This window comes from Megalobrama amblycephala, linkage group LG4 (genome assembly GCF_018812025.1).
Source record: "Megalobrama amblycephala isolate DHTTF-2021 linkage group LG4, ASM1881202v1, whole genome shotgun sequence".
NCBI classification, from domain to species: domain Eukaryota; kingdom Metazoa; phylum Chordata; class Actinopteri; order Cypriniformes; family Xenocyprididae; genus Megalobrama; species Megalobrama amblycephala.
In genome coordinates this window covers 34,717,487-34,744,104 of record NC_063047.1, presented here as the reverse complement: position 1 = coordinate 34,744,104, position 26,618 = coordinate 34,717,487, and the positions used below count along the sequence as shown (strand labels likewise).

The 26,618-nt window shown below is 37.1% G+C and overlaps 1 protein-coding gene across 3 annotated transcripts in view; it reads left to right on the top strand.

Moving 5' to 3' along the window:
• The window catches only part of rtkna (rhotekin a), an 82,119-nt gene that overhangs the window by 12,174 nt on the left and 43,327 nt on the right, over window positions 1-26,618 (top strand). The window contains exon 1 of one of the 3 annotated variants that reach the window (XM_048189027.1): window positions 13,298-13,987. The exons of the other annotated variants lie outside the window; for them this stretch is intronic. Within the exon in view, the coding sequence (XP_048044984.1) occupies window positions 13,889-13,987 (99 nt within the window). The 5' untranslated portion in view covers window positions 13,298-13,888. Of the gene's footprint in view, window positions 1-13,297; window positions 13,988-26,618 lie in introns of those variants that run through there. 3 annotated transcript variants of the gene reach the window in all.

Below are 26,618 nucleotides of genomic sequence, written 5' to 3'. Positions count from 1 at the left end.
CTAAAAACATATTTAAATCAGTTCATGTGAGTATAGTGGTTCAATATTAATATTATAAAACGACGAGAATATTTTTGGTGTGCCAAAAAACAAAATAACGACTTATTTAGTGATGGCCGATTTCAAAACAATGCTTCAGGAAGCTTCGGAGCATAATGAATCAGCGTATCGAATCATGATTCGGATCGCGCGTCAAACCGCCAAACTGCTGAAATCACATGACTTTGGCACTCCAAGCTGCTGATTCGACACGCTGATTCGAGATTCATAACGCTCCAACTCATTTAAATATGTTTTTAGTACCTTTATGGATCTTGAGAGAAGAAATGTCATTGCTGGCTATGCAGGCCTCATAGAGCCATCGGATTTCAATTAAAATATCTTAATTTGTGTTCTGAAGATGGATAGTTCACATTTTTGGGTGAACTAACCTTTTAAACACCAAATCAGCATATTAGATTGATTTCTGAAGGATGATGTGACACTGAAGACTGGAGTAGCCTAATGATGCTGAAAATTCAGCTTTGATATATTAAGCAATTATTTTAAATTCTAAATTTTATATATATATATATATATATATATATATGTGTGTGTGTGTACACATACACATAAGTTTAATTTAGTGATTCGATTTTGTTTCTATAGATCATACTGAAAAATTATTCACAAAGATTTTGTATGAGAGAGAGGACGGACAGCGAGGTTTTTTTTATTCCCTGACACAAAAACAGCTACTTGTTACTGAAAAAAACAACAACCGCTGAACTACCGTCACTCTTCTGAAAATAAAGTTAAGTGTCACTACTTTTAGTTGTTAGTATTTAGTTTTACTCCCCATCATTGGTGAGTGTTCATGGGTCTGTGAATCTAGGAAATGATCCCAGTAAACAGCGAAATTGTAAACAGTTTGAGGTTCTCATTGTGTTTTACCCTGTGGACTTGATGGAATCTGCCCTTTTGCCCTTCTTTCTATTCGTCCATGAAACTCTGACTATGTGCAGGGTGAGCACAGCATTGTTCACACACAGGGTTGTGCTCTAAAAGCGATGACGAGCACAGCTGTCTCACACAGACACTGTACTGTATGTCACTGCTGGATGTGGTCCAAGCCATTACATACCTGTATGCGTAATAGTGTTCACATCACAGAGCTGGCACACTAAAACAACACTATACATGAACATCTGTGCAAAACACTCTTGTGGGATTGACTCAGGCTGCTATGTAACACACAGATGTCATATTAACAAAGACCTCATGCCAATAAAGTGCTAACATGCTCAGTGTGACTTTAGACACCAAGCTGGCACCCATGAACTTCTGACGTTTCTTTCACAATGCCCTTTAGCAGCTAAAAATAGCATTAATCCTCATATTCCCCACCCTGATCTGTTGAGCTTTAATGCTGTCTGTACTCCTAAGCCAGTATTTGAGTATTTTTATTCCACAATGACAAGATTAAAATGTCTCTTTTCTAGAACTTGCTTAGGTAATCTGGCTTCAGTCAACTGTAGCTGTTGACCAGGGTCATTCCTAGTCTGGACTGTGATAGTGAGAGTTAAATCGTAATTTATTTCTGGCCTAATCACTTTAAAGCAGAGTCAGCGGGGGGTTGGTTTGTGTGTCCACACACTTTGAGAATGTCTGGTATTTGTTAACATTTATTAACTAGTGCTGTTTATCGGCGCTGTGTCTGTAGGCCACTGTCACATCTCTGTGAGGACAACACTCTGGGGCACATGCAAATACTTTGTTAAAGAAAAAGTTACTTTGTAGTTTCCTCATTACTGATAAGTGCCACAAAAATGGCTCTTGTATTATCAACACACACTTTTGTTCTGTGCTTATAGTTTAAAACACTATTTTATTTTATTTTATTTATTTCTTTTGATAAATGTGAAATGTACCTAGTCAGAAGATTTATTTAATTAATATTAATAAGTTAATTAATATTACGTCGCCTTAAAATAGTGTTACCAAATGTTTTGTAACATTATAATTCTTTACTGTCACTTTTGTTCAATTTAATGTGTCCTTGCTGAATAATTTCTTTCAACAAATTACCTCAAATTTTTCAACATTATAGCTCAACCTTGTCCATATTGCACTTTGCCTATTGTGACCAAAAAATTCTGTTATAGCAAGTAATTGGTATAGCAGCTGTTATTTTTAGAGCTCACAACCCAGCAATCCAACATAAAAAGCATGGCACGAAAAACTGTTCCTCTTCTGGTACATCCTGTGAAAAGTGGCTTTGGTAAAATAAATAAATCGATTCAACCCAATCCCGCTGTCATCATGAGAGTATTTTCATCTAAGTCATTAACACACTTCTTGGTGTATTTTGAGAACTCCCACTCAAGGGCTTCTAAATGCTTCTAAGAGCACTAAATTTACTCTGATAATAAGGTGATGGTGTGTCAGGACGATTGAATCACACTGCTATTAGACCAACATAACTCATTGTTAGGTTACTCATATCTTGTTTTCCATAAGAAAGAGAAGATTTTGCCGCCTTATTCACATCACTTGAATGGTAGTCTTTTTCAGGATGTCAGAGGAAGTTGAATTACGTAATGTACAGTCCAAAGAGTGAGAAATGAGTGTGATTTTATATTTCTCATTCAGTTGACTCATCTTGGGTGAGCCTATTCAGTCTGTTTTTTTGTTACAGAAGTGACTAGACCATTAACCCATGGTAATGTATATCTAACCCTCTGGGGCTTTATGGTTGATTATTGAGAAACTGATATACCTGGAGATTGCTTTACCTAGAGGTGTTCAGATTGTAACTGTCTGTTCTAACACTACTCGCAGACCTGTGGAAGAGGATTAGGGCCAAGCAATAATAAAAAAATAAAACCATCTCGAGATTAGTTGTTAAATTTCGAGAAAAAAATCGCTAAATTTCGAGAAAAAAGTCTAAAGAAAATGTTGAGAATAAACTCGTTAAATTACGAGAAAAAACTTGTTAAATTTCGAGAAAAAAGTCGAGATAAAATGTTGAGACTAAAGTCATTAAATTGCGAGAAAAAAGTTGTTAAATTACGAGAACAAATTCATTAAATTATGACAAAAATGACGTTAAATTTCGAGAAAAAAGTCGAGATAAAATGTTGAGAATAAACTCGTTAAATTATGAGGAAAAAAACTCGTTAAATTTTGAGAAAAAAAGTCGAGATAAAATGTTGAGAATAAAGTCATTAAATTACGAGTAAAATGTGGTTAAATTATGAGAACAAATTCGTTAAATTATGACAAAAATCACATTAAATTTCGAGAAAAAAGTCGAGATAAAATGTTGAGAATAAAGTCATTAAATTACGAGAAAAAAAGTCGTTAAATTTCGAGCAAAAAATCGAGATAAAATGTTGAGAATAAAGTCGTTAAATTACGAGAACAAATTCGTTAAATTATGAGAAAAATGACGTTAAATTTCGAGAAAGTCGAGATAAAATGTTGAGAATAAACTCGTTAAATTTCGAGAAAAAAGTCGAGATAAAATGTTGAGACTAAAGTCATTAAATTGCGAGTAAAATGTGGTTAAATAATGAGAACAAATTCATTAAATTATGACAAAAATGACGTTAAATTTCGAGAAAAAAGTCGAGATAAAATGTTGAGAATAAACTCGTTAAATTATGAGAAAAAAACTCGTTAAATTTTGAGAAAAAAAGTCGAGATAAAATGTTGAGAATAAAGTCATTAAATTACGAGTAAAATGTGGTTAAATTATGAGAACAAATTCGTTAAATTATGACAAAAATAACGTTAAATTTCGAGAAAAAAGTCGAGATAAAATGTTGAGAATAAAGTCATTAAATTACGAGAAAAAAAGTCGTTAAATTTCGAGCAAAAAAATCGAGATAAAATGTTGAGAATAAAGTCGTTAAATTACGAGAACAAATTCGTTAAATTATGAGAAAAATGACGTTAAATTTTGAGAAAAAAGTCGAGATAAAATGTTGAGAATAAACTTGTTAAATTTCCAAGAAAAAAGTCGAGATAAAATGTTGAGAATAAAGTCATTAAATTACGAGAAAAAAGTCGTTAAATTACGAGAACAAATTCGTTAAATTATGAGAAAAATGTCATTTAAATTCTCGAAATTTAACGAGTTTTTTCTCGTAATTTAATGACTTTATTCTCAACATTTTATCTCGACTTTTTTCTCGAAATTTAACGAGTTTTTTCTTGTAATTTAACGAGTTTATTCTCAATATTTTATCTCGACTTTTTTCTAGAAATGTAATGAGTTTTTTTCTCGAAATTTAACGAGTTTTTTCTCGAAATTTAACAACTTTAATTTCGAGATGGTTTTATTTTTTTATTATTGCTTGGCCCTAATCCTCTTCCGTACAGACCTGATCTTTTACATTAGGAGGATGTTTTCATATGAAGTTACAATACAATTTATTAAATTTATAGATATCCTGATGTCTTCCCTTTCTTTTTAGGTAATAATTTTAGCTCTACTATTATATAATGTTATATAACAAATAGTACAGCTTGCCAAGTTGTAGGCTAATGTTAAAGGATCTGAACAGACAACACAAATAAATGCTGCTTCAATCCCAAGGCTGCCCTTGAAAATCCCCCAGGATGCTCAAATAGGATTGTACAGTTAGTGTGCTTTTTTTTCTTTTTTAAATGGAATGCATCTTCTAGATGACAACTGTGTGATTAAAAATAACCTTTACTCGTCTAGTAAATAATAGCAGCTATAATGTTTGGGCTGTCTGGTATTGCAATAGTTTGCTGTTCCATATGCAACTGTCATGTGTCTGTGACTTTTCTCTCTCCTGGACAGCTGCTTTTTCCCTCACTGGAAAGAAAACCTCACTAAGCACAAACATAAAAACACTGGCGCCCTGTTCGGTGCTGCTGTGGCTCGGCCTTACTGCTTTATTAGACCTTTTATTGCTGTAAAATGTGGTTTGTTGCTGATTTGGTCAGCTCATGCATTAGGCAGTGAATTTGAGACATTTTACGTCGATCTGTATTTACATTTAATGTTCAACCAGTGCGTTGAATAATGTTTTAGAATTGTCCATTAGGGGGAGACGTTGCTCTTTTTTGAAGATATTACAAGTCAGTGGCTTAACCAGCTTCAAGCATCCACACATCGATTCTTCTCTCTGACATGCTGTAGTTCAGTCATATTATTAATGGGCACTAATGAACAGGCACTCTTGATTTTTGTGTGGCTGAGATTGATGTGTGTGGTCTAATTTAAAATCTCTCAGTGCATTAACTAAACATTAATTTCCCATGAAAGTACTGTTTAAATTGAGTCCATGAATCAAATCATTTTTAAAATGTATTTAATGAGCTTTCTGTGTAGTTTGTGGAATATTTGTATTGATTTGTATTGTTCGTATGAGAGAGAGACGAGAGAGAGACGAGAGAGAGAGAGTTGATTTGTAGGCAATGGAGGGGTCCTGGGACGGGGGCCAGATCACACGGGCTGCAGCTGACTTTAGAAATGAAACGTCTCCAGGGAGCTGATGAGCCTAGAGAAACTCACTGCCAGTGGACATGTGGAGCATGTTAGCACGGTGACATTGGCAGCAGACTCAGAGCAGACAGGAAGTTCTGGAGACCCCAAAGGACCGAAACTTTTAAGGATAGAAAGCTGGGCTCAAAAATCATCTTTTTGGAGAAAAGACTCAACCAGGCACAAAATGTGGTTTTGTTTTGTGTTGTGTTGTTATAACCATTTTAAGACTTTAAAATAACTGCTTGTTGTAATACTGATGAGTAGCGTTGTATAAATGTAACCAATAATGTAAGGGAGATGGTGGTATGTTGTGCATAGTCATTGATAACGGACATTTTTAAGCATGAAATTCACAATATAGCACAACTTGAATCAGCATGCAGGATCAAATCTATTCATTTATGGAACTAATTTTTATAACATTTTCCTTAAAGTCCCCCTGTGGTGAAAATCATGTTTTTAATGTTGTTTATATGTCTATGTGGTGTTTTTAATATGCTTTAAAACAAACCATGTGCACATTAATCAGTCAACACCATTGCTGAAGCATATTCTCCTTAAAAATGCTGTTTACCAAAGACACTCTCAAAAACGCAGTTCGCCCATGTTCCCTACATCACAAACATGTTGTTACCAATCGGGGAGGGCTTTAGCATATATTCTGCAAAGCAGGGAGTCTTAAAGGTGCCGTAGAATGTCTTTTCAAAAGATGTAATATAAGTCTAAGGTGTCCCCTGAATGTGTCTGTGAAGGTTCAGCTCAAAATACCCCATAGATTTTTTTTAATAAATTTTTTTAACTGCCTATTTTGGGGCATCATTAACTATGCACCGATTCAGGCTGCGGCCCCTTTAAATCTCTCGCTCCCTGCCCTCTCGAGCTCTCGACTATAAGTGCAGTTATACAGTGCATAAACAAAGTTCACACAGCTAATATAACCCTCAAATGGATCTTTACAAGATGTTTGTCATTCATGCTGCATGCATGCATCGATTCCTGTGAGTAAAGTATTTATTTGGATGTTTACATTTGATTCTGAATGAGTTTGAGGCTATGCTCCGTGGCTAATGGCTAATGCTACACTGTTGGAGAGATTTACAAAGAATGAAGTTGTGTTTATTCATTATACATACTGCAAGTGTTTAAAAATAAAAACAGTAATAAACGATGGTAACTTTAACCACATTTAACAGTACATTAGCAACATGCTAACGAAACATTTAGAAAGACAATTTACAAATATCACTAAAAATATGATGTAATCATGGATCATGTCAGTTATTGCTCCATCTGCCATTTTTCGCTATTGTCCTTGCTTGCTTACCTTGTCTGATGATTCAGCTGTGCACAGATCCAGACATTAATACTGCCTGCCCTTGTGTAATGCCTTGAACATGAGCTGGCATATGCAAATATTGGGGGCATACATATTAATTATCCCGACTCTTACATAACAGTCGGTGTTATGTTGAGATTCGCCTGTTTTCCGGAGGTCTTTTAAACAAATGAGATTTATATAAGAAGGAGGAAGCAATAGAGTTTGAAACTCAACGCATGTCTTTTCCATGTACTGAACTCTTGTTATTCAACTATGCCAAGATAAATTCAATTTTTGATTCTAGGGCACCTTTAAGAGAAGCCAGCTTATTATTCTGCTGATATGAAAAATCGGGTACATTTAGCAATATTTATGTATATATTATGTATTATGATGAAGAATGCTGATTTTAGAAGGCAGCTGTCTGACTGATGTTGCGAATGGGAACATGGTTTGTATAACATTAGCGACACATTGTTAGCTGTTAGATAATGTAGTCAAGTTAAAGGCTAATCATATCAAGTGTCTGACATAGAGAGCAATACATAACTCATTATCTTTCTGATACATCGACTTGTAGACGAGCTTGTATAATTCGCTCTTCCTTTTCTTTTTCTAAATCAGTGTCTGGTTCAAATATGGCAAATATGGAATTAAACCAGTATTTCCAATTGGAATTGTGTAGCATTTACTACAGTAGAGTTGAGCGAGTGGATCAGGTATTCTGAGCTTGTGAGATTGAGTGTAGGTGGGACTTGTAGACTAATTTGCATAGTCATGGATCTGTATATAGGCCTGCTAAATGAAGGAAGGGTGTAGAGTAACATTCAAGCTATTTTAATGCATAAAGAAATTATTTCCACAAGAAAAAATGTTTAAGTATGTCATTTTGGTGATTTTTTTTTTTTTTTTTTTGAATTGGTGTTTATTTCTGAACTAGTCAGTTTAGTTGGTTTCATAGTATCTGATTGAATATACACTGTTATTCTCCTGAAATCTCTCACTGTGTGTGTGTTTACAGCTCTTTCTGTTTCTTGTGGGTTGTACTCAGTGTTTGAGATGGGGCTGGGTAGCAGCTGAGGCTCTTTGTAGTGGTTAGCAGCCCTTCAGAGGCCTTGCCCTTCCCTCTGTTTGTTTCATAGATGTGTCCTGCCTGAACTTCAACCCATATGAATTAACAACACAACATGAGCTACACTTTAAAATAGCTGGTGTCTTTATTCACCTATCTTTTAAAGGGTGTAAAAACTCTTGAATCAGCCAAAGAGCTTATAGAAATATTGCAGAAAAATGAGTCCATACAACTAAAAAATAAATTTAGCTGAGTGTTGTTTTAAAACAAGAGCCGTTTCCCCCGTCACGATACTTCCTTTCCCTATAGATTTAAGTGTACAGCAAACCTGAAGTGTTGTGTTAACTTCATATGGCATTTCCTTACTCCACCCAGTCAAATTCCTTCTGCTTGCCACCTAAGCAGCGCCAGCTTTATCACACTGGTCACCCAAACAAGAAGCCATTTCTGTTCTTTTATTCTTGATTGGCAAAGGGAAATGTCTCTATATTTGCTTCAGTACATCCGCTGAGGAACAAAGACCTGTCAGAGGTTCCTTTTCACTTCACACCCGATTTGTAAAGATGTTTCTAAAACAGTAATATCATCTGCAGGTGCACCAACCTATCCTGACTTAAAGTGCCCCTATAATGGTATTTTAAAAGTTCCTAATTTTGTTTTGGAGGTCTCCTACATTTTTTTTTTAATGCATCCAAGGTCAAAAAATAATTTAAATTTCTCAATATACATTGCAGCATTACCTATTTTCTCTACAGTCTCTGTTTGATAAAGGATTCGGTCTCTCTAAACCCCTCCTTTTCGAGAGCCTACTCTGCTCTGATTGGTCAGATGGCCCAGTCTGATTGTTCTACTGCTTACAGCATGTTTTAGAAAGATTTGTTTTCCTGAAAACATTGTCTTCTCGACATGACGACAACACAAACCAAACTCTTCCAGGCCTCAGCTACAACTAGTGTTTGAGGGCGGGTCAAAGTAGACATTGTTTGTGGGCAGCCAATAAAGTCATAGGCTGACCATAGCCGTTATGCAAATATGTTACAAACCTAATGTAGGTTCTTGCATGACGTAAGACTGGAATTACTGACGAGTTTCAGGCAGTTTCTTTCTTTTGGGAGACAATACATTTATGAACTTTGCAGACCTTTCACATTCACAAACAGCTACATTACACACTACATGTAAGGTAATACCCGAAAAAGCATAATAGGGCACTTCAAAAAAAGTGCATGTCCTGTTATGTAACTCAGCAAAGTACAATTCTGAGGATTAGCAGCATTACTGGAGGAAAAACGGGGATTGTCAACCACTTGTCAAATGTCCAGAGCGCTCATTCACACATCAAATACAATTTGTACTTGCTTGCTTTTCACGGCTACATCTTCTGGACAATTTTCTGTGGTGACAGTTTTTTTTTCTCCCCCAATTGTAACTGTATAATAGCTTTTCTCATTCAGTACAGGGATGCAATGTAAGCGAGTGCTTTGAGTGAAGAGAGCACCTTACCCACTTTAATTTGTGTAATCGCTGTTTTGAATAGTTGTCTGCCCTTAAGGGTTGACATCCAGTTATGTTTGGTTTTAAAGCCTTGTTGTTGTGATAACTGTGTTTAGATGTGTGCCCTTGTTAGTTAGAAATAATGCTTTATTCTTACTGACTGTTGACTCGGGGCTGATCATGTATGTATGTCCCCTAATGGCTTTACTGTTGTTTTGCATCAGGGACTGTTTGCTCACATGTTACACTGGTTTGTAACATGCAAGTCTTTCTCTTTAAGGAAATAAAATTGAGGAAGAACATCAGAAGAAGCCAAATATGATACAAATTATGTAGACTATATCTTTACTGATTACAAACATTTAGTTTAATATGTGCATGATTCAGTCCTTAAACCTTCTTGCACGTATGGTAGATAGTTTTACAGAGTCAAGACCCCTTTGTCCACTTTGTTTTCACAAACACTGAGTACCACTCCCTTGGAGCCCACATTTTGCAGTCTGTTGATTTTCTGTCTCCCAAGACTTAAGGAAAATAACGAATCACATCTCTTTGTTTTCCATTGTGTGTTCTTGTTTCAGCTGAAAGAGACTCTGTGAAGACTTGTGAGACCTAATTTTCCAGTATAGTGACCCATCGGATTCAAACAGAGTCATGGAGATTTTTGAGTGTAGTTTTTAGCATAGCCTATATTTTGACAGGCATGTTCTGCTTTAGTTATGTTGCCACTCCATCACAAACCACTTCTTTCTATATTAAGTTTGGAATCCATGGGAGAAACTGATTACGAATGTAATATTTAGGGTCATTTAAAGAAACTGAATGGGCTGGTTACACAAATTCAATAGGATACTGTTTGCTTTTCTAGTAACTTAGACTGAAAGGCTCTTAATAGTTATAATGAAACATCATTAAATAATGTGTACTTATTTTCCCTTTAAAGGTTGCCAATATCTAAACAGATAAACAAATAAAATGAAAGAAACAAGAATGTGATTGAAAATGTAGACCTAAAGACCATAAAAATGTATGTCCTGTTTGCACTGATGCATTGATTTTTTTCTACTCACTGCAATGAGAAGGTTCTTTTGAGTCTGAAACTGAACCGTGGCATTAAATTATTGAGCATATATTAAAGATTGATACCTTGGAAACACATATTAGCCACTGTACGAAATATATATTTCAGTAGTATGTCTTTCAATGAATTTATTACTTGACCGGTGAAAGGGTCGATAAATCATGCTTGGCAATCAAGATGATTAATTGTGTTGGATTTATGAAGCTGGATGCCATCATTATGTGGAAAGTATTAGGCAGAGTGCAGTTACAAAGCACTGTTCTCATTGAGTGGACAGATGGATCCTTTGTTTCCTAGTTAATGTTCGTATATATTCCAGCTAAGGCATGTTCCTGAAGCAGTAAAGAGGCTTCATTTGAGGAACTTTACATGAATAGGGTGCAAATTAGGGCATGAAACACTTTTTTTTTTATATATATATATAATTATATTGATTGAGTTTTTCAAAATATTACTACAAAGAAAACAAAAGAGAACCAACAAGAATAACAACAACTTAAAGGGTTAGTTCACCCAAAAATGAAAATTATGTCATTAATGACTCACCCTCATGTCGTTCCACACCCGTAAGACCTCCATTCATCTTCGGAACACAGTTTAAGATATTTTAGATTTAGTCCGAGAGCTTTCTGTCCCTCCATTGAAAGTGTTTGTACGGTAGACTGTCCATGTCCAGAAAGGTAATAAAAACATCAAAGTAGTCCATGTGACATCAGAGGGTCAGTTAGAATTTGTTGAAGCATCAAAAATACATTTTGGTCCAAAAATAACAAAAACTACGACTTTATTCAGCATTGTCTTCTCTTCCGGAATCCTTTCCATTGAATTGATTCCAATGAATCCTTTCATCTGTCGGCGTTGGTAATGCACTTTTGTTGTTTTTGGCGATTAGGACATCCGCGACATTATGAAGCATCGAAAATACATTTTGGTCCAAAAATAACAAAAACTACGACTTTATTCAGCATTGTATTCTCTTCCGGGTCTGTTGTCAATTCGCGTTCACGACTCTGCTGCTGCTTCTTCTTTCCTGTTTTACGGCGGTTGGCATCCAGCTTATCGGTGCATTACCGCCCCCTTCTGCTCCGGAGTGTGGTTCACGACTCCGCAGTGATGCTGCTGATGTAAGACGCTGCTGACGTCTTATCTGGTGCGCCAGAGCTTCGTTTACAGTCTGAGGGAGACGCACGCTGTATTCAAGCTATTCTACATTGTTTGTATTTTGGTATTGCTATATTTTTTAAAATGGTGCGTAAGTGTGCATGTCGCGGATGTCCTAATCGCCAAAAACAACCACGGTGATGTAAAAGTGCATTACCAATGCCGATAGATGAAAGGATTCAATGGAATCAATTCAATGGAAAGGAGAAGAAGAGAATACAATGCTGAATAAAGTTGTAGTTTTTGTTGTTTTTGGACCAAAATGTATTTTCGATGCTTCAAAAAATTCTAACTAACCCACTGATGTCACATGGACTACTTTGATGATGTTTTTATTACCTTTCTGGACATGGACAGTCTACCGTACATACATTTTCAGTGGAGGGACAGAAAGCTCTCTGACTAAATCTGAAATATCTTAAACTGTGTTCTGAAGATGAACGGAGGTCTTACGGGTGTGGAAAGACATGAGGGTGAGTCATTAATGACATAATTTTCATTTTTGGGTGAACTAACCCTTTAAAAAGAGAAAAGAAACTTGGCTCGTGCAAACATTGCAATTAAATAAATAGTATTAAAAATAACAACTTCAAAACAATTAGGAGAAAAAAACGACATAAAAACAAGGGCATTTACTTACAATAGGACCAAGATTACATAAGGGATCAAAACCTTATAGAATTTATCAAAAACACTTAAAAATTAGATTAGATAATTTTTTTTCCACAAATGGTCAGTGAAAGTGCTTAAAGGAATAGTTCACCCAAAAATAAAAATTCTGTCGTTATTTACTCCCACTCAAGTTGTTCCAAACCTGTATGAATTTCTTTGTTCTGCTGTACACAAAGGAAGATATTTGGAAGAATGTTTGTAACAAACAGATCTCGCCCCCCATTGACTACCATAGTATTTTTTTCATAGTATTTTTTTATGGTAGTCAATGGGGGGTGAGATCTGTTTGGTTACTGACATTCTTCCAAATATCTTCTTTTTTGTTCAGCAGAACCAAGTAATTTATACAGGTTTAAAACAACTTGAGGATGAGGATGACAATTTTATTTTTGGGTAAACTATCCCTTTAAGCTTCAGGAAATCTTGATTGTCAAAGCTGTTTTATATTGTATTCTTTTTATATGGTATTTGCAAAGTATATACAGTCTGATTTGTGTGATTTTTGCAATGTTAACAGTAAATAATATACATAAAAATAATAAATAAACAAACATAATAATTAACCAGATGCCAGAATTAACCAATTTTACCTAAATTAAGCTAGGACCAAAAGATGTTGTTTGTCTAAGTCCATTTCATTTTTTAATTATTTAATATATTTATTTTATCATATTGTTTTAATGTGTGTGTGTGTGTGTGTATATATATATATATATATATATATATATATATATATATATATATATATATATATATATATATATATATTTTTTTTTTTTTTTTTTTTTTTTTTTTTTTTTTTTCTTACAGTAACTTGGGTAACAGCGTTGAATCGCCAATCGACCTCTGCTTTTGCCATTTAAAGCAAAATCTTATCTTTTAGTTCTTTTCATATCCCCTTTCTGAATGATGCGAAGGATTTCGCGATTGCGATAATTCATATTCGGCTGTTTGTTTATGAAGGGCGTGTAGTTTCTCTCGCGCCGGTAGTTGTGCTGTAGTGTTGTGAGCTGAATGGTGAATGAGGCGGTACAGTCAGTCCACGCGCGCTGATGCCCTTTTGTGGAAAAGTCCTGCTAGAGCACACAGACACACTCACATTAGCACTGAGGCACGCAAAGAAAGAAACTGCATGTAAATGACCCATTATACTGACGGGGAGAATGTGATTTGTGGGTGTTAAGAAAGTCGTTTTTTAATGCAGTAGAGAGCGTCTCTTTACTGTATCCACTCGCTATTGTTGTGAAGGCATATAGACGAGCGGACGCTTGGAGGTCGTGCACAGCAGCTGGAGAGAGATTTTTACTCATCTGTCTTTCTTTTTCGTTACCTTCATTTATATTTCCTGTTATTCGTATCTCATGAACTGTTGTTTCCGAACACATCAAGTCTGTGATGTGAAAACTATTTTCTTGGATAGGACACGCTGTTGGATTTGGATGCGTTTGGAAGTGTGGGTCGTGTGATTCAGATCCTCGTCAACTTCTTCCTCTCTTCCGATAATGTTTCTCAGCTCTCAAGATAGATTGATGGTTTGAAGAGCAGTGGGAGACTGAACTTTATATCTGGAGCTTGTGTTCCTCTTGAATGATGCCCATAAACAGACTCGCAGACATGGAGGAGAAACTTCGTATTTTGGAGGATCTCAATATGATATACATCCGTCAGATTGCCCTGAGTTTAAAGGTAAAGGTATTCTTATAACCTGACTTGATCTTTATGCCTCCTTTGAATTACTTTAAAATGCTTATGGACATCTGAATTAGGTCTGAATGTTGTTATTAGTCTATTAAATCAGTCAGATGATATTGAAATGCAATTAACAAATCATACAAACTATTAGCACATTTAAAAGAAGGGATTTCCAAATAAAGAGAATAAGAATAAATGTCATTGCTGTGCTATAAAATGAAACATCTTAGTTTGGTCTAAAGTTGAGATTTAAAAGTCTGTAGGTGAGGATCTAATTAAATACATTTTGTAATAAGGTGTGAGAGATCACTTATGTGGTCTTGCTCTGTGTTAAACGTTTTGAGAGTTTTGAGAGTACAGCCGTACTTACAATGATGTTGATGTACAATGTATTTGATTGTCCATGTCAGTTTGGTGTGTTTAGTCAGTAATGCTTAAAACAGAGAAGCAGCAGCAGTATTTCTCCAATGGTCCTGCTGCAGCTGCAATCACACAAGACCGAGTCTCATGGGATGAAAGTGTGTGTTGTTGAACCTTTGTGCCTGGTTTTGTGAATTTTTTTTGGTCCTCCGTGCTTGAACATACCATGAAAAACATAAAAATTAATGTAAGCACTTTTGCAAGCGCCTCCACAGAGACTTCATTTGACCTATCTTTGGAAACATTTGCACACTTGATATCGGTTTGAACATACTGATACTTTATTTTAAAGTCAAGTCCCCTTTCTTCCTTGAAGACTTCAGTGTTTTGTGGCAATACCTCTTATACTGATTTACAAAGCAAGCAGTGGTTAATGGTGAAAATTTTTAATTTACTACTTAGAAAGCGGGAGGCACACGGTAAACTATATGATAAATATCAAAGTACATATCAAATACCATACTTTGGTTTGCTGTCTTTTCGTCCTGCAGCTGTTGTCTGTTAGGAACGCCTAGTATTTCACTGAATGACACGATGAACACTGCCTCAGCCCCCGTCACTGCTCTGAGCTCTATGGGGTTTTGTGTGGGTGACCAAACTGGGCTTCAGCCTCCTCTCATAGCTCATGCTGAGATCACACCTCACTCCTCCAGGGTGCCTGCGTGCAGACAGATTGTGTACTCACTATTCCTGCAATGCGACCCTAAATTTGAAGCCTGAGATTGTGAAAGGACATGGAGGCGCCTCCTTTGAGCTGAAGGACATCATCATAGATTCCTGGTGCATTTAAATATTTCATGGTCAATGTTGGCAGTCTTGAGTTCTCAGAAGTCAATTAGCTTCAAGTCTGTGTCAGTTTGAAAGGGACTCTGTGTATAAATTTAATCACCCATGTGATCTTCATGTAAAAAATGGACTCTTTGTATGATCTAGCAAAATGCTGCCCACTGTAGACATGTTGGATTCCTTCTAAATTAGGGTTGGACATGAGACTGGTAATGATTGATCACGAAAACACAAATATACAAATAAATGTTTTTTTTAAAGAAATTATTTTTATTCAGCAAGGATGCATTATTGATTTCAAATAAATGCTATTCTTTTGAACTTTCTATTCATCAGAAAAGCCTAAAAAAATGTCAGTTTCCACAGTACAACTGGTTTTAACATTGATAATAATAAAAATATATTTTTGTTGTATTTTGGTCTTTCACCTATAATCTTCAAAACCTCTAAACAGTGTTTTTTGGATGGCAGTGAGAGGTTGTGGACCCCATTGTTGTTGTAAAGATTAATTTAAAGAGGAAAGTCTTTCTGGGCTGTCTGACAACATAAAATGGTAAATGATTTTGCTTAGCCAGAGTTTGCACAAGGGGGTGATATATTCTCCAGTGCAGCGGAGGCAGGAACCTGTGGTTTTCTGAATGATTGGGGACCACTGTTAGCGCTAGCAGTTGCAGTCAGGCTTTTCAAGTTTTAACAAGTCCATTTCAGAATCGAGGCAGCCACATTCTTGGCACTGCGTGAACATTCCTCTCGTGTCCGTCCTTTACGATGTCTCTGTCTCCTGAAAACCAGGAGTACACTTTCCCGGTGTCGTCACAACCTTTTGTTGCTGCAAAGCTGTGATTCATAGCCTTCTTGTTGTGATGGGTGATGGGAACAGGAAATAGCTGAGCTTAATGAGAGTGATTGGCTGGTATGATGTCAGCTCTGCTTGACCGCACATACAATAGCATGCTGTAGATATGGAAATGCCTTTGTGAGGAATGATTTCTCTCTCTCAGGTAGTGCTTAATATTGTGAGTTGCTTTTGCTCACCAGTCCCTGCCTGAGGGGTGATGGGTCGCTTTCTCTATATTTAGCTTGCTGATGGTACACCTAATGCTGAAGAACGTATTTTTTCAATGTTAATACTTTCTCCATCCATAATATGCAGAGACATTTGTAGGTTGATTTCCCTGAAAAGTGTAACATTCTGACTCTGTCGCAAAAAAACATTGTTCTGTTTGTTTGAGCATCCAGACTTGCCCGACAACAGCATAAAGGCCTTCTGAAGCGAAGCGATGCATTCCTGTAAGAAAAATAACCATATTTAACAAGTTATAAAGTAAAATATCTAGCCTCTGCCAGACCGCCTTCCATGTTCAATTTAGGAAGAAAGCGTAACTCACGTTGTGTCAGTTAAGCTTTTTTTGTAAGTTAAATACGAAAGTCGTAGGACATAACATAAGCATTTTGAACTGCAAGAGGTGTTAAGGCTCCGGTATACTTCAAACGAACTTCTTTTTCATTCTTCGTTTAGGGGTAAAACAAAGTTCGAAATGTGTGACCAGCGATATACTGTAATCGAACACCTGACGCCGCCCACACTGCTAAGAGCGACGTTTAGATGAATATGTAAATATGTGCCGTGCACTTTCTTCTCAGTAACAAAATAAACACAACAAAAATGAGAAAACAGTAAGCATTTATTATAGAAAGCATAAGAAAAGCGTCTAATCATAACAACATGGGTATGTTAGCACTAGCTCTGCAAAGTAGCACTCCAGTCACGTCACGTCTTCATATAGCACATATATTCAATGGATTGCTTAAAATCAAGCAGCTTTACAGTATCAAACATGAAAAACAGTGTTAGTGCCTCATTTTTTTACAAGCACAACTTCATTTTGTACTATAAAGCAGCTATCTAGTCTGTTCATGTTTTCAAACGCGGAGATCTTACCTCAACAAACTCTACAGATCAAATGAGTCAAAGACGCGTCTCACGCGAGTGAAGGCGGAGCCTCAGCGCACACCTCCTGTAACGTTATCGTCACTGACCAATGGCAGTACGAAGGTGTTTTGGTGCTGGAACAAACTTTTCCTGAAAGTTCGCTTTGGCAAGCCGTTTCGAACTTCCAAAAAGAACACAAAACGAACTTCGTTTTGGCCTGATTTTGTTCGAAATGACGTCACATCAGTTCTTTCTTCGATTTCGTTTGAAGTATACCGGGGCCTTTACACTTTCTTCGTAAGTTGAATACAGAATGGCTGAAAGAAGAAAGTCATATACACATGGCTTGAGGGTGAGTAAAGCTTGGGGTAATTTTCAATTTAATGTGGACTAATCCTTTAAGCAGCTCAGCTTGAACATTGATAATAATAAGAAATGTTTCTCAAGCACCAAATCAGCCTATCAGATTTCTGAGGGATCATGTGACATTGAAGACTGGAGTAATGATGCTGAAAATTCAGCTTTGCCATCACAGGAATAAATTACATTTCAAAAATATTATATATATATATATATATATATATATTACACAATAACTGTTACTTCAAACAGTTTCTACATATTACTGTTACTTCAAAAACAAAACAAAAAATTACCGACCCCAACATTTTGAACGGTAGTGTTTGATTATATGCTAAAATTGAGTTGATTGATTATAAACATGAGGTCATGCTTCATCCGTTATTTGCCATTTAACAAAGCAATTCACTGTGCTTTAATTCTAGGGGACAGTCTCATGAATGTGCTCAAGGTCATAATGATAAACAAGCAACAATGTGATCTTTGTATCTCGTCAGTTCCCTGAAGCCTTTTCTGTGGAATGAGTCGATAACATGAACTGAACAAGTTGCAAGGATTTAGTGATTTCTCTTTCCATTCACACAGCTTGTTTACATGGATCTGCAGCAGATACAGAGCTCTCTCTATACTCTCTAAGCAGTGTGTTTACCAGGGACCCTCCCCTCAGGTGGATCAGTATGGCCTTTGTGTGTCCAGCCCAGCAGGAATGATGCCTGCTGCTCGCATTCATTTCTTATGGTATGTTGTGCAACTAAAATGACCCTAGAAGAACCTTATTGTGCTTGCACAAGAAAAAAGGACCTCATAACTCTGGCCTCCACCCATGATGTCCTGTGGGTCTTTGAACTCCAGCCAGAGCATGATGAAATGCTTGGGAAAGGGCAGACCTCTCACCTCACCTAGAACCCCAGTGTGACCTGATTCCACCTCAGATAATCGCCACACTTCAGCAGGTACAGGTGTCATGTTTGGCCCGATAGTAGACGACTCTTGATATTTGTTTTTACCTCCCAACAAGTTCTTAACTGCATAATGTGGGATATGAAATCTCACTGCACCACCCATTTCTTTGTTTGAACATCCACAAGAAATGTCAAATATAACTTTGGAATGCTTAGTTTAAGCTTACTGTAGAATTTTGTTGAAATGAATGAACTCCAGTGGTGAGCCTGAGCCAAACGTGACTCTCTTCAGGGTTCATAAGGTTAGAGGTCATCAATGTGCGCATGCCAGAGCCATTTACTCTGTCGTTTACCCATTCATCCATAGTAAAATAAGGTCTTCTTTTCTTTCTATTAGTTCAGCTGGAGAGGTGTTTAACTAGCTTTGTTATGGATTGTGAGGTTTAAATATACTTAGAACGAAGTTCTTTTTTGTTCTTCGCTTAGGGGTAGATGTTCGAAAAAGCTGAGCATACAGGTTTACTGTTATAGAGAGCATCATGACACTACCGAGACTGCTGGAAGCAGAATTAAGATGAATATGTGCTGTGCACTTTCCTCTCAATAACAAAATTAACTTAATTATAGAAAGCGATCAAAGTGCTCCCTTTACAGTCGCTGGAGCTGTCAATCAAACAGCATTTCAGTTTATCAGTGACAGTGAGTTCTGGATCTCTTATTTACATTGTGTTTACACTGTTAGTTATGTTGAAAACATTTGTTAGTGTGCAGAAATCGAGTTGCAATGATGAGATCACTGCATTCGTGAGCTCAACTTGTCTGTGATCGGCTACAATGTTCATCACTGCAACCTTTCATGCCACAATCTAAATGTAATGCCATAGATCTAAATGTAATGCTATACTCAGCACTTTTCACGATTAGTTAACCTTGAGAGCTTTAATAGTAAAATTGTGCTAAAGGTTTTTGAAAGAGTTCCACATAGAGAGTAATATTTAGGTATTTCATATGCAAAGATGTTAGCCAATCACAGCAGACACGCCCCTTAAAACAGAGCATTTATGCTGCGTTCCAGGCAGGTTTTTGAGCCCGTAAGTCACGACTTCAAATCACGACTCACGACTTTGTAGCGTTCCAGGAAAGTCACGCCAAACTGCGTAAAAGTGTAAACAAACCAACATGGCGGACCGTACGGGGCTTATGCTCATTAACAAATATTTCTATCGCCAAAGGTGCTTACTCCTTGCTTATTTGAGGGAAACGGAGGAGGAAATGGCGCATAAGGCAAGAGAAGCTGTTATACCTTTTATTTTACCGCGCACTTGCAGAAACACCGCATCCGTAGGGGCTGCCATTGTTGTTTCGCGGGTATGTGACGTCAGAACCCGTAACTGGGAGTACATCAATCTAGTACGAGTTCACGGGTGGGAAATCACGGCTTTGACTGCTGTTCCAGTGCACTTTCACGGGTAGAAGGTTGGGAAAAACACGGGTTACGATTTGCCTGGAACGCAGCATAAAATCAGGGGGTTAAAATTAGGGTATGCCTTTTATTTCTAAATTGAAATTTTTTTATGTAAAAATCATACTAATGTAAGTTCACCCCAGGAAACATTATAAAACAATAAAACAATGCAGTTCATGAGCCATTTAAAGAAAGCAGTCAACTTCAATACTATAAAGCATTTCTGTAGTGTCTTTGTTTTTACTCACATCTAATCTTGACGTACTGAACAGAAGAAATGAACAGAGAAGATTTCCATGTCAGAAGGTGGCATCGCAGAGCCACACCTACCTTTTATGTAATCACCACAAACCAATGGACCAAGCTGTTTCGAACACCAAACGAACTGCCTAATGATGTAACACTAGTTCGTTCTTCGATTTAGCTTTAAGTATGTTGGGGCCATAAATTTCAGTGTTATTCACCAACAGTCTTTATTGATTTAAGAAGGAAATGGAGCAAGAGTACATATTTGACCACTACTGTATGTTTTGCTTCTTTTCAAGTAACCCAATTCTCAACATACAAACTGGGTTTCAAGGAGCCTTAGTGTTTCTGCTTTTTCGTGACTAGGCCCTGTATCTGCAGGATTCTGGCACTCCTCATGCCCTCCAGGCTGGGTTGGGTATTCGTAGAAGGGCATAGGCTGGTAGTGAAAGAGGGCATTGTAGTTGGTCACCCACGCCTCAGCGCAGCCTCTATCGTTCCTGGCCTGGGTCTTGGTGTAGTCAGGAACAGGGCTGAATGGACACTCTGTGTGCAGGAACCAGCCAAATGCCTCGACTCAAGCCAGCTTCCTTTGGAAAACACCTCCTAGCATTCAGTGTGTTAGAGGAGACCGCCGTCTCTAACCCAGTCCGCTTGCTTTATTACCTATCCAGTCTTTCCTGCCCTTCTCAGGCATTCTATATGTTATGCTTCTAGAAAATGAGCCTCATTTCTCTAAGATAAGACCTGCTGTTGAATCTGTCGAGTCTGCACTGTCGGAGTTCAGTTAATGGGCATATATGTTTCATGCAGAACGGAAGATTTTCTGTCTATCCAGTTTCACTGACGAAGCCTTTCCATATCAATACATATAGCACAACACGTACAGGTCTATACGTGTTGCCTCGCACAGGCCTGTTCACACAACAACCAATGTTGCATAAAAAAAAATGGTGTGATAAGCATTTTAATTTCCAAACCAACATGAACATTTTCTTGCTGTCAATGCGACTGGTCAACCAATAACATTTGTGCTTTTGGTCACATGCCCAGCAACAGAACCACTTCTGTTACATAAAACTACAATGTTGTGGCGCTCACAAACAGACTATTTTGCTTGGCGTCAGCGAATAGCAGAGGAAGAATCTGGAGCCAGTGCTCTTGTATTTGGTTTTGTTTGATAAACACCACAGCGAATACAAAAATCTGAACAGTTTTAGTAAAAACTGTTTGACTTCCTTTCTTCTCTGTATCAAATGGGTGTCAGAAACATATATTTGTGCTGTGCTGTTTTGTGTAACTAGGATATTTCTGCTTTTCTGTAAGCGCCACCTACTGTCAGTGAGTGAATATGTATTTTCATTCAGCCTGTCTGCCTTTTTTTCCACATTGGTCTGAACGGACATAACACATGCAAAACTGGACTGATATTTTTTTTTTTTTTGTCGACATTTGTGTTGGTGTGAAAAGTCCTTGAGGAGAAATCTGATAGGTATATAAAAATATTTTTATTTGATTGTTATTGTTAATACCATTTTTAAAATAAAGTTTATACATTATTATAATATAGGCCTAATGTTATTTATTATAATTTATTGTGATAATATTATACTATGTATATCTCATATATTTCACCAATATTCTAGATTTATTTGCTTTTAGTTTTGTGTATGCTAGCAGAACTAGTTAACTTAGCCTAAACTGGATCTGGTTGCTGTTTCTGGACTCATATGACTTGCTTCATGGTATCAGGAGGAGCTGAATTTGGACGGGAAAGCAGTATTTTTAATTCATAGAGCAGCTTGACTGCTCTGGCAGTGCCTAGTCAGCTGCTCTCTGTGTTGAAAGAAACCCAAGATAAACAAAACCTCTTCATACTAAGGACAAACCACTCACTGTAATTTACCCCAATCTATCAGCTGGATGAGTTCTTGCTTGGTCTATAATGTAGGTGTTTATGCGGTGACCTATCCCTCTCACCACCTGCAGATAAAGCGAATGGAGTCCGCTTGGCCGTGTAATTGAATCAAGCCTCATGTTGGTAGTTTTGGACAGAGGAGTGAATGGAACAACAGGAGGAATATAACAAACCGGCACACCTCCACCCTCTAGAAAAAATAGCTCACAATTTACGGCTGTTGCTTCTCAAAAGCTTCAATCAACACAGATGAGATAATGTACTTTACGCTGTTTGTTCATGCTTAGCGCAGTTTGATGGGAACCATCTGGCCAGGCTCCAGGGATAGAACTGATGAAGTGTGGGACGCTTAGCTTATCAGATACAGCTGAAAAGGAGCCCTTGTCCTCCTGGTACTCTTTGCTCTGGGGCTTGAAGATGATGTGCGGCCTGTCTGGATGTTCATGTTCGATTTGTTGGTCATTTTCAGTGGTGTCAGAGCATTTTACTGTTGGAGATAAAATTGATTTAGTAAACTTTTATTAGCACTTTATTTTGGGGGTGCTTTTTTAGGTTTATTTTTAGCCTTTCCAAAAAGAAAAGTGGCAAAGAGAGTGAGGAGGAATGGGATCGGGACTAGTGATCAACCTTTATAGGTATTTGATGTCCAGTGCTGATATCTTAAAGAGCTGGGTGGCCGATTAAAAAGTTGATAATGTATCACATCACACAATTTAATTTAAAATAAACACAATCATAACAATTGCTGCTATTAAATGTGTATTTACATAATTTTAAATAATTAGAAATTAAAAATAAGAAAATGAATGAATTTGAAAAAAGCTACACACAGTACATATGAGAATATGACATAATTATGACCAAAGTCCCTTTCAAGGAAAGTCTGTGCACTTGGTGGCCATATTTGCAATGCTTCTGGGCAAATATTTTGGGCATCCAAGACCAAGTATTATCTATTTCAATGGGGGAAATCCTGAAATCTCTAAAACTGCTTGCTAAACTCACAAAAACTCACAATTAAATAACACATTTCAAATCAGCAACAAAATCTGACATGAACTGTCCCATAAATGTTGTTTCTTATGAAATAGCGTTATAAAAAATAGCATTAAAAAAAGATTATTTTCCAGTCTAAACCAGCCAATGCACATATGCAGTCCTAAGTGCAAATCTCAGGTCTCTATAGGTAATGACACTTCTGACACAATGACTTTACCAGTTGTTGATTGGCTATTTTAATGAGAAGGCAGAACGTATTCTGTCATATTGTGTGTTGCAGTTTCTCCCATTAATAATAGGAGTCTTATTTTGTGTATCTATAGTCTTTGCTATGACATAGCGGCAAACTGGCATCATGGTTTGAAGGTACTCACCCGTATATACAGCCGAAATCTCATCCGCATCCAATTCGCACATGTGAATGACAGTAAACGAAGACAGAGTATGAGCATTCCTGTACATCTGCGTGCAAGCGCTGGGTTCTCAAAATAAAAGTCCTGCTTATGACACTTATTGGCTAAACAAAAAACTTATTAGCCAATGCTGATCATTTAAAAATGGCAAATATCGGCCTACACTAGTCAGGATATGACCCAGTCTGGATCGAAACTACAGCTCTTATATGACCTTTTGTGAAATTTTTGATTCTGTACTCTAAAAAGCAGTATGATTGAGCTAGTTAATTGTTAATAAGTTGTCAAATCGTAGACTTTATAACTGAATACTTGTAGTGTGAACTGTAGAATCACATTCATAAACTTTACAATTAATAAAAAAAAGGCACACAAAACCGTGCTTGACCTTTTCAGCAGATCGTTATGTTCTCTCAGAGAAATACAGAATTGCGTTATATGGTACTGTTGCCCAGGTATGTGCCGACATTTATATTACTCATTTATTTTTATTAAAACATGATTTATGTCCATATTGCAAAACTTTGACCTGTTCTCCAATTTCGCAAACCATTCATTTCAGATCTGTCCTCCTTTAACCTCCCCGCAGTGAAGTGGCACCTCTTCATGATCTAGCACTCAGGCATCTGTCAGTACCTATGAAATAGATGAGCTACAATTCTCTGCTTGCACCATCACCAAACCTTTCCTTTAGATTTATTGCTCCACCGGTAGAAATAGATTTTCCTTGTGCGAACAGTTAAGCAGCGTCAGCCTCCAGCTCCATCGATCCAACTCCTGCTATCCATGTAGCTGCAGTTGTTGACGTCCACGTGGGCCGATGAAGGTGTTGAGAAACACAGACCGTCTGTTTCTGTTTCTGTCTGTTGATGTCATTGGTACAAACCCCTGATGTCATGCAACTTTGTAGTTCACAGTTAAACTGGAGGTCAGGCAAGCGGGCTTCCTTTGTAAAATGACTTTTGCTGAAGTATATGGAGCTGCTTTGTTTGGATTCTTTTGTAAAGCATTGTTGTTGAGGGTGACATAGTTTTGGTTTAGGTGTGCACTATGGAAACGGACTTCAATAAAATAACCATTATCTCCATTAGATTTTAATTGGAAGTTTTATGAGTGCATTTAAAGTAGGATCTTTACTATACTATACACTTGAGTCCAGTTATGGGTCTTTGTTCACCACTAGTCAGCTCTAAAATATTACAGTATTTTCAGCTACTATAAATACCAGAAGATCTGCTAGGTGTTAAATCACTTTCATATTAAATCTGCTTTAAATGAGCTGAGTACGGCTCCTTTAATTAGTTCACCCAAAAATGAAAAAATCTGCCATAATGTCGTTTCAAACCAATATGTTTTGTTGTTGTTGTTGTTGTTGTTGTTGTTGTTCTGTGGAACACAAAAGAAGATATTTTATAGAATGCTGAGAAATTTTGTTTCTCACTTACTTCCATTGTAATTTTTGTCCATATCTCTTTTTATGTTTCACAGAAGAAAGAAAATCTTTACAGGTTTGGAATGATGTTAGGTTGAGTAAATGTTGACAGAATTTTCATTTCTGGGTGGACTATCCCTTTAAGACTCTGCAGAGGTGTGGACAACCCTTGTTTACTTAACAGGATGCTCTGGATAGGTTTTTAACCTTTTTATCCTCAACTTTAACCTTTTCTTGGAAACTGATTTGTGGTCAGCTGCTCAGTACCTAATGTGCCTCTGTCAATAAACAGATCAAATGGGCTGTGCCTTCATGAAGACTAGACCCATGTGTACGTCTTGACGTGATAAAAAATCCTTTAAGTTAATCCAGTTTACTGTGCTGCTGTGTAGATTCTGCAGGAGCTGTGCACTGTCTCCCATTGGCTAAGGAATGGGTATGAGCTGGCACTTACTCTATAGATTAACCCTTTGTTTGACAAACCAATTCTCTATCTGTTTATCTGTCTATCTGTCTCTTCAAGTACCATCATGGTGACAAGTGGAACATGAGCTTGTTTGAGAACAGGTATATGATAAATGTTCTATATTGCTGTACTCTTTCAGCAATTGCTATGCTATGCTGATGTTATCAAAACACTGTGTTACCAATTAGCATTTGCTGAATTAGCAAATTATAGCTAGCTAAATTTCTACCACTAAAAGTTGAGATTACATGATAATTTTAAGTTAAATGTATGAATTAATTTACTCAAAAATTTCAAGTTAAGAGCAATTAAAATGTATGAGTACAAAATTTAATTCTGCCAGTTTTGCTTACTTAAACTTTGAATTTCTTAACTTAAAGGGATAGTTCACCCAAAAATGAAAATTTGATGTTTATCTGCTTACCCCCAGGGCATCCAAGATGTAGGTGACTTTATTTCTTCAGTAGAACACAAATGATGATTTTTAACTCCAACCATTGCCGTCTGTCAGTTGTATAATGTGGGTCAATGGGAACTTCTTTTATAAGAGTAAATAAAACTTGCTTAGACAAATCCAAATTAAACCCTGCGGCTCATGACAACACATTGATGTCCTAAGACACAAAGCGATCGGTTTGTGTGAGAAACCGAACAGTATTTATATAATTTTTTACCTCTAATACACCACTATGTCCAACTGCGTTCAGCATTCGCTTAGTGAGGTCTGATCGCGCTCTGACGACGGAAGTGATGTCTCGCGCTTATACTTCAGTGAGTGCTAGACATTACTTCTGTTGTAATGTCCAGCCACAGTGATCTTTGGGTTCTTCTTTACCTCTCTCACCAAGGCTCTTCTCTCCTGATAGCTCAGTTTGGCCGGACGGCCAGCTCTAGGAAGGGTTCTGGTCGTCCCAAACGTCTTCCATTTAAGGATTATGGAGGCCACTGTGCTCTTAGGAACCTTAAGTGCAGCAGAATTTTTTTTTGTAACCTTGGCCAGATCTGTGCCTTGCCACAATTCTGTCTGAGTTCTTCAGGTAGTTCCTTTGACCTCATGATTCTCATTTGCTCTGACATGCACTGTGAGCTGTAAGGTCTTATATAGACAGGTGTGTGGCTTTCCTAATCAAGTCCAATCAGTATAATCAAACACAGCTGGACCCAAATGAAGGTGTAGAACCATCTCAAGGATGATCAGAAGAAACGGACAGCTCCTGAGTTAAAAATATGAGTGTCACAGCAAAGGGTCTGAATACTTAGGACCATGTGATATTTCAGTTTTTCT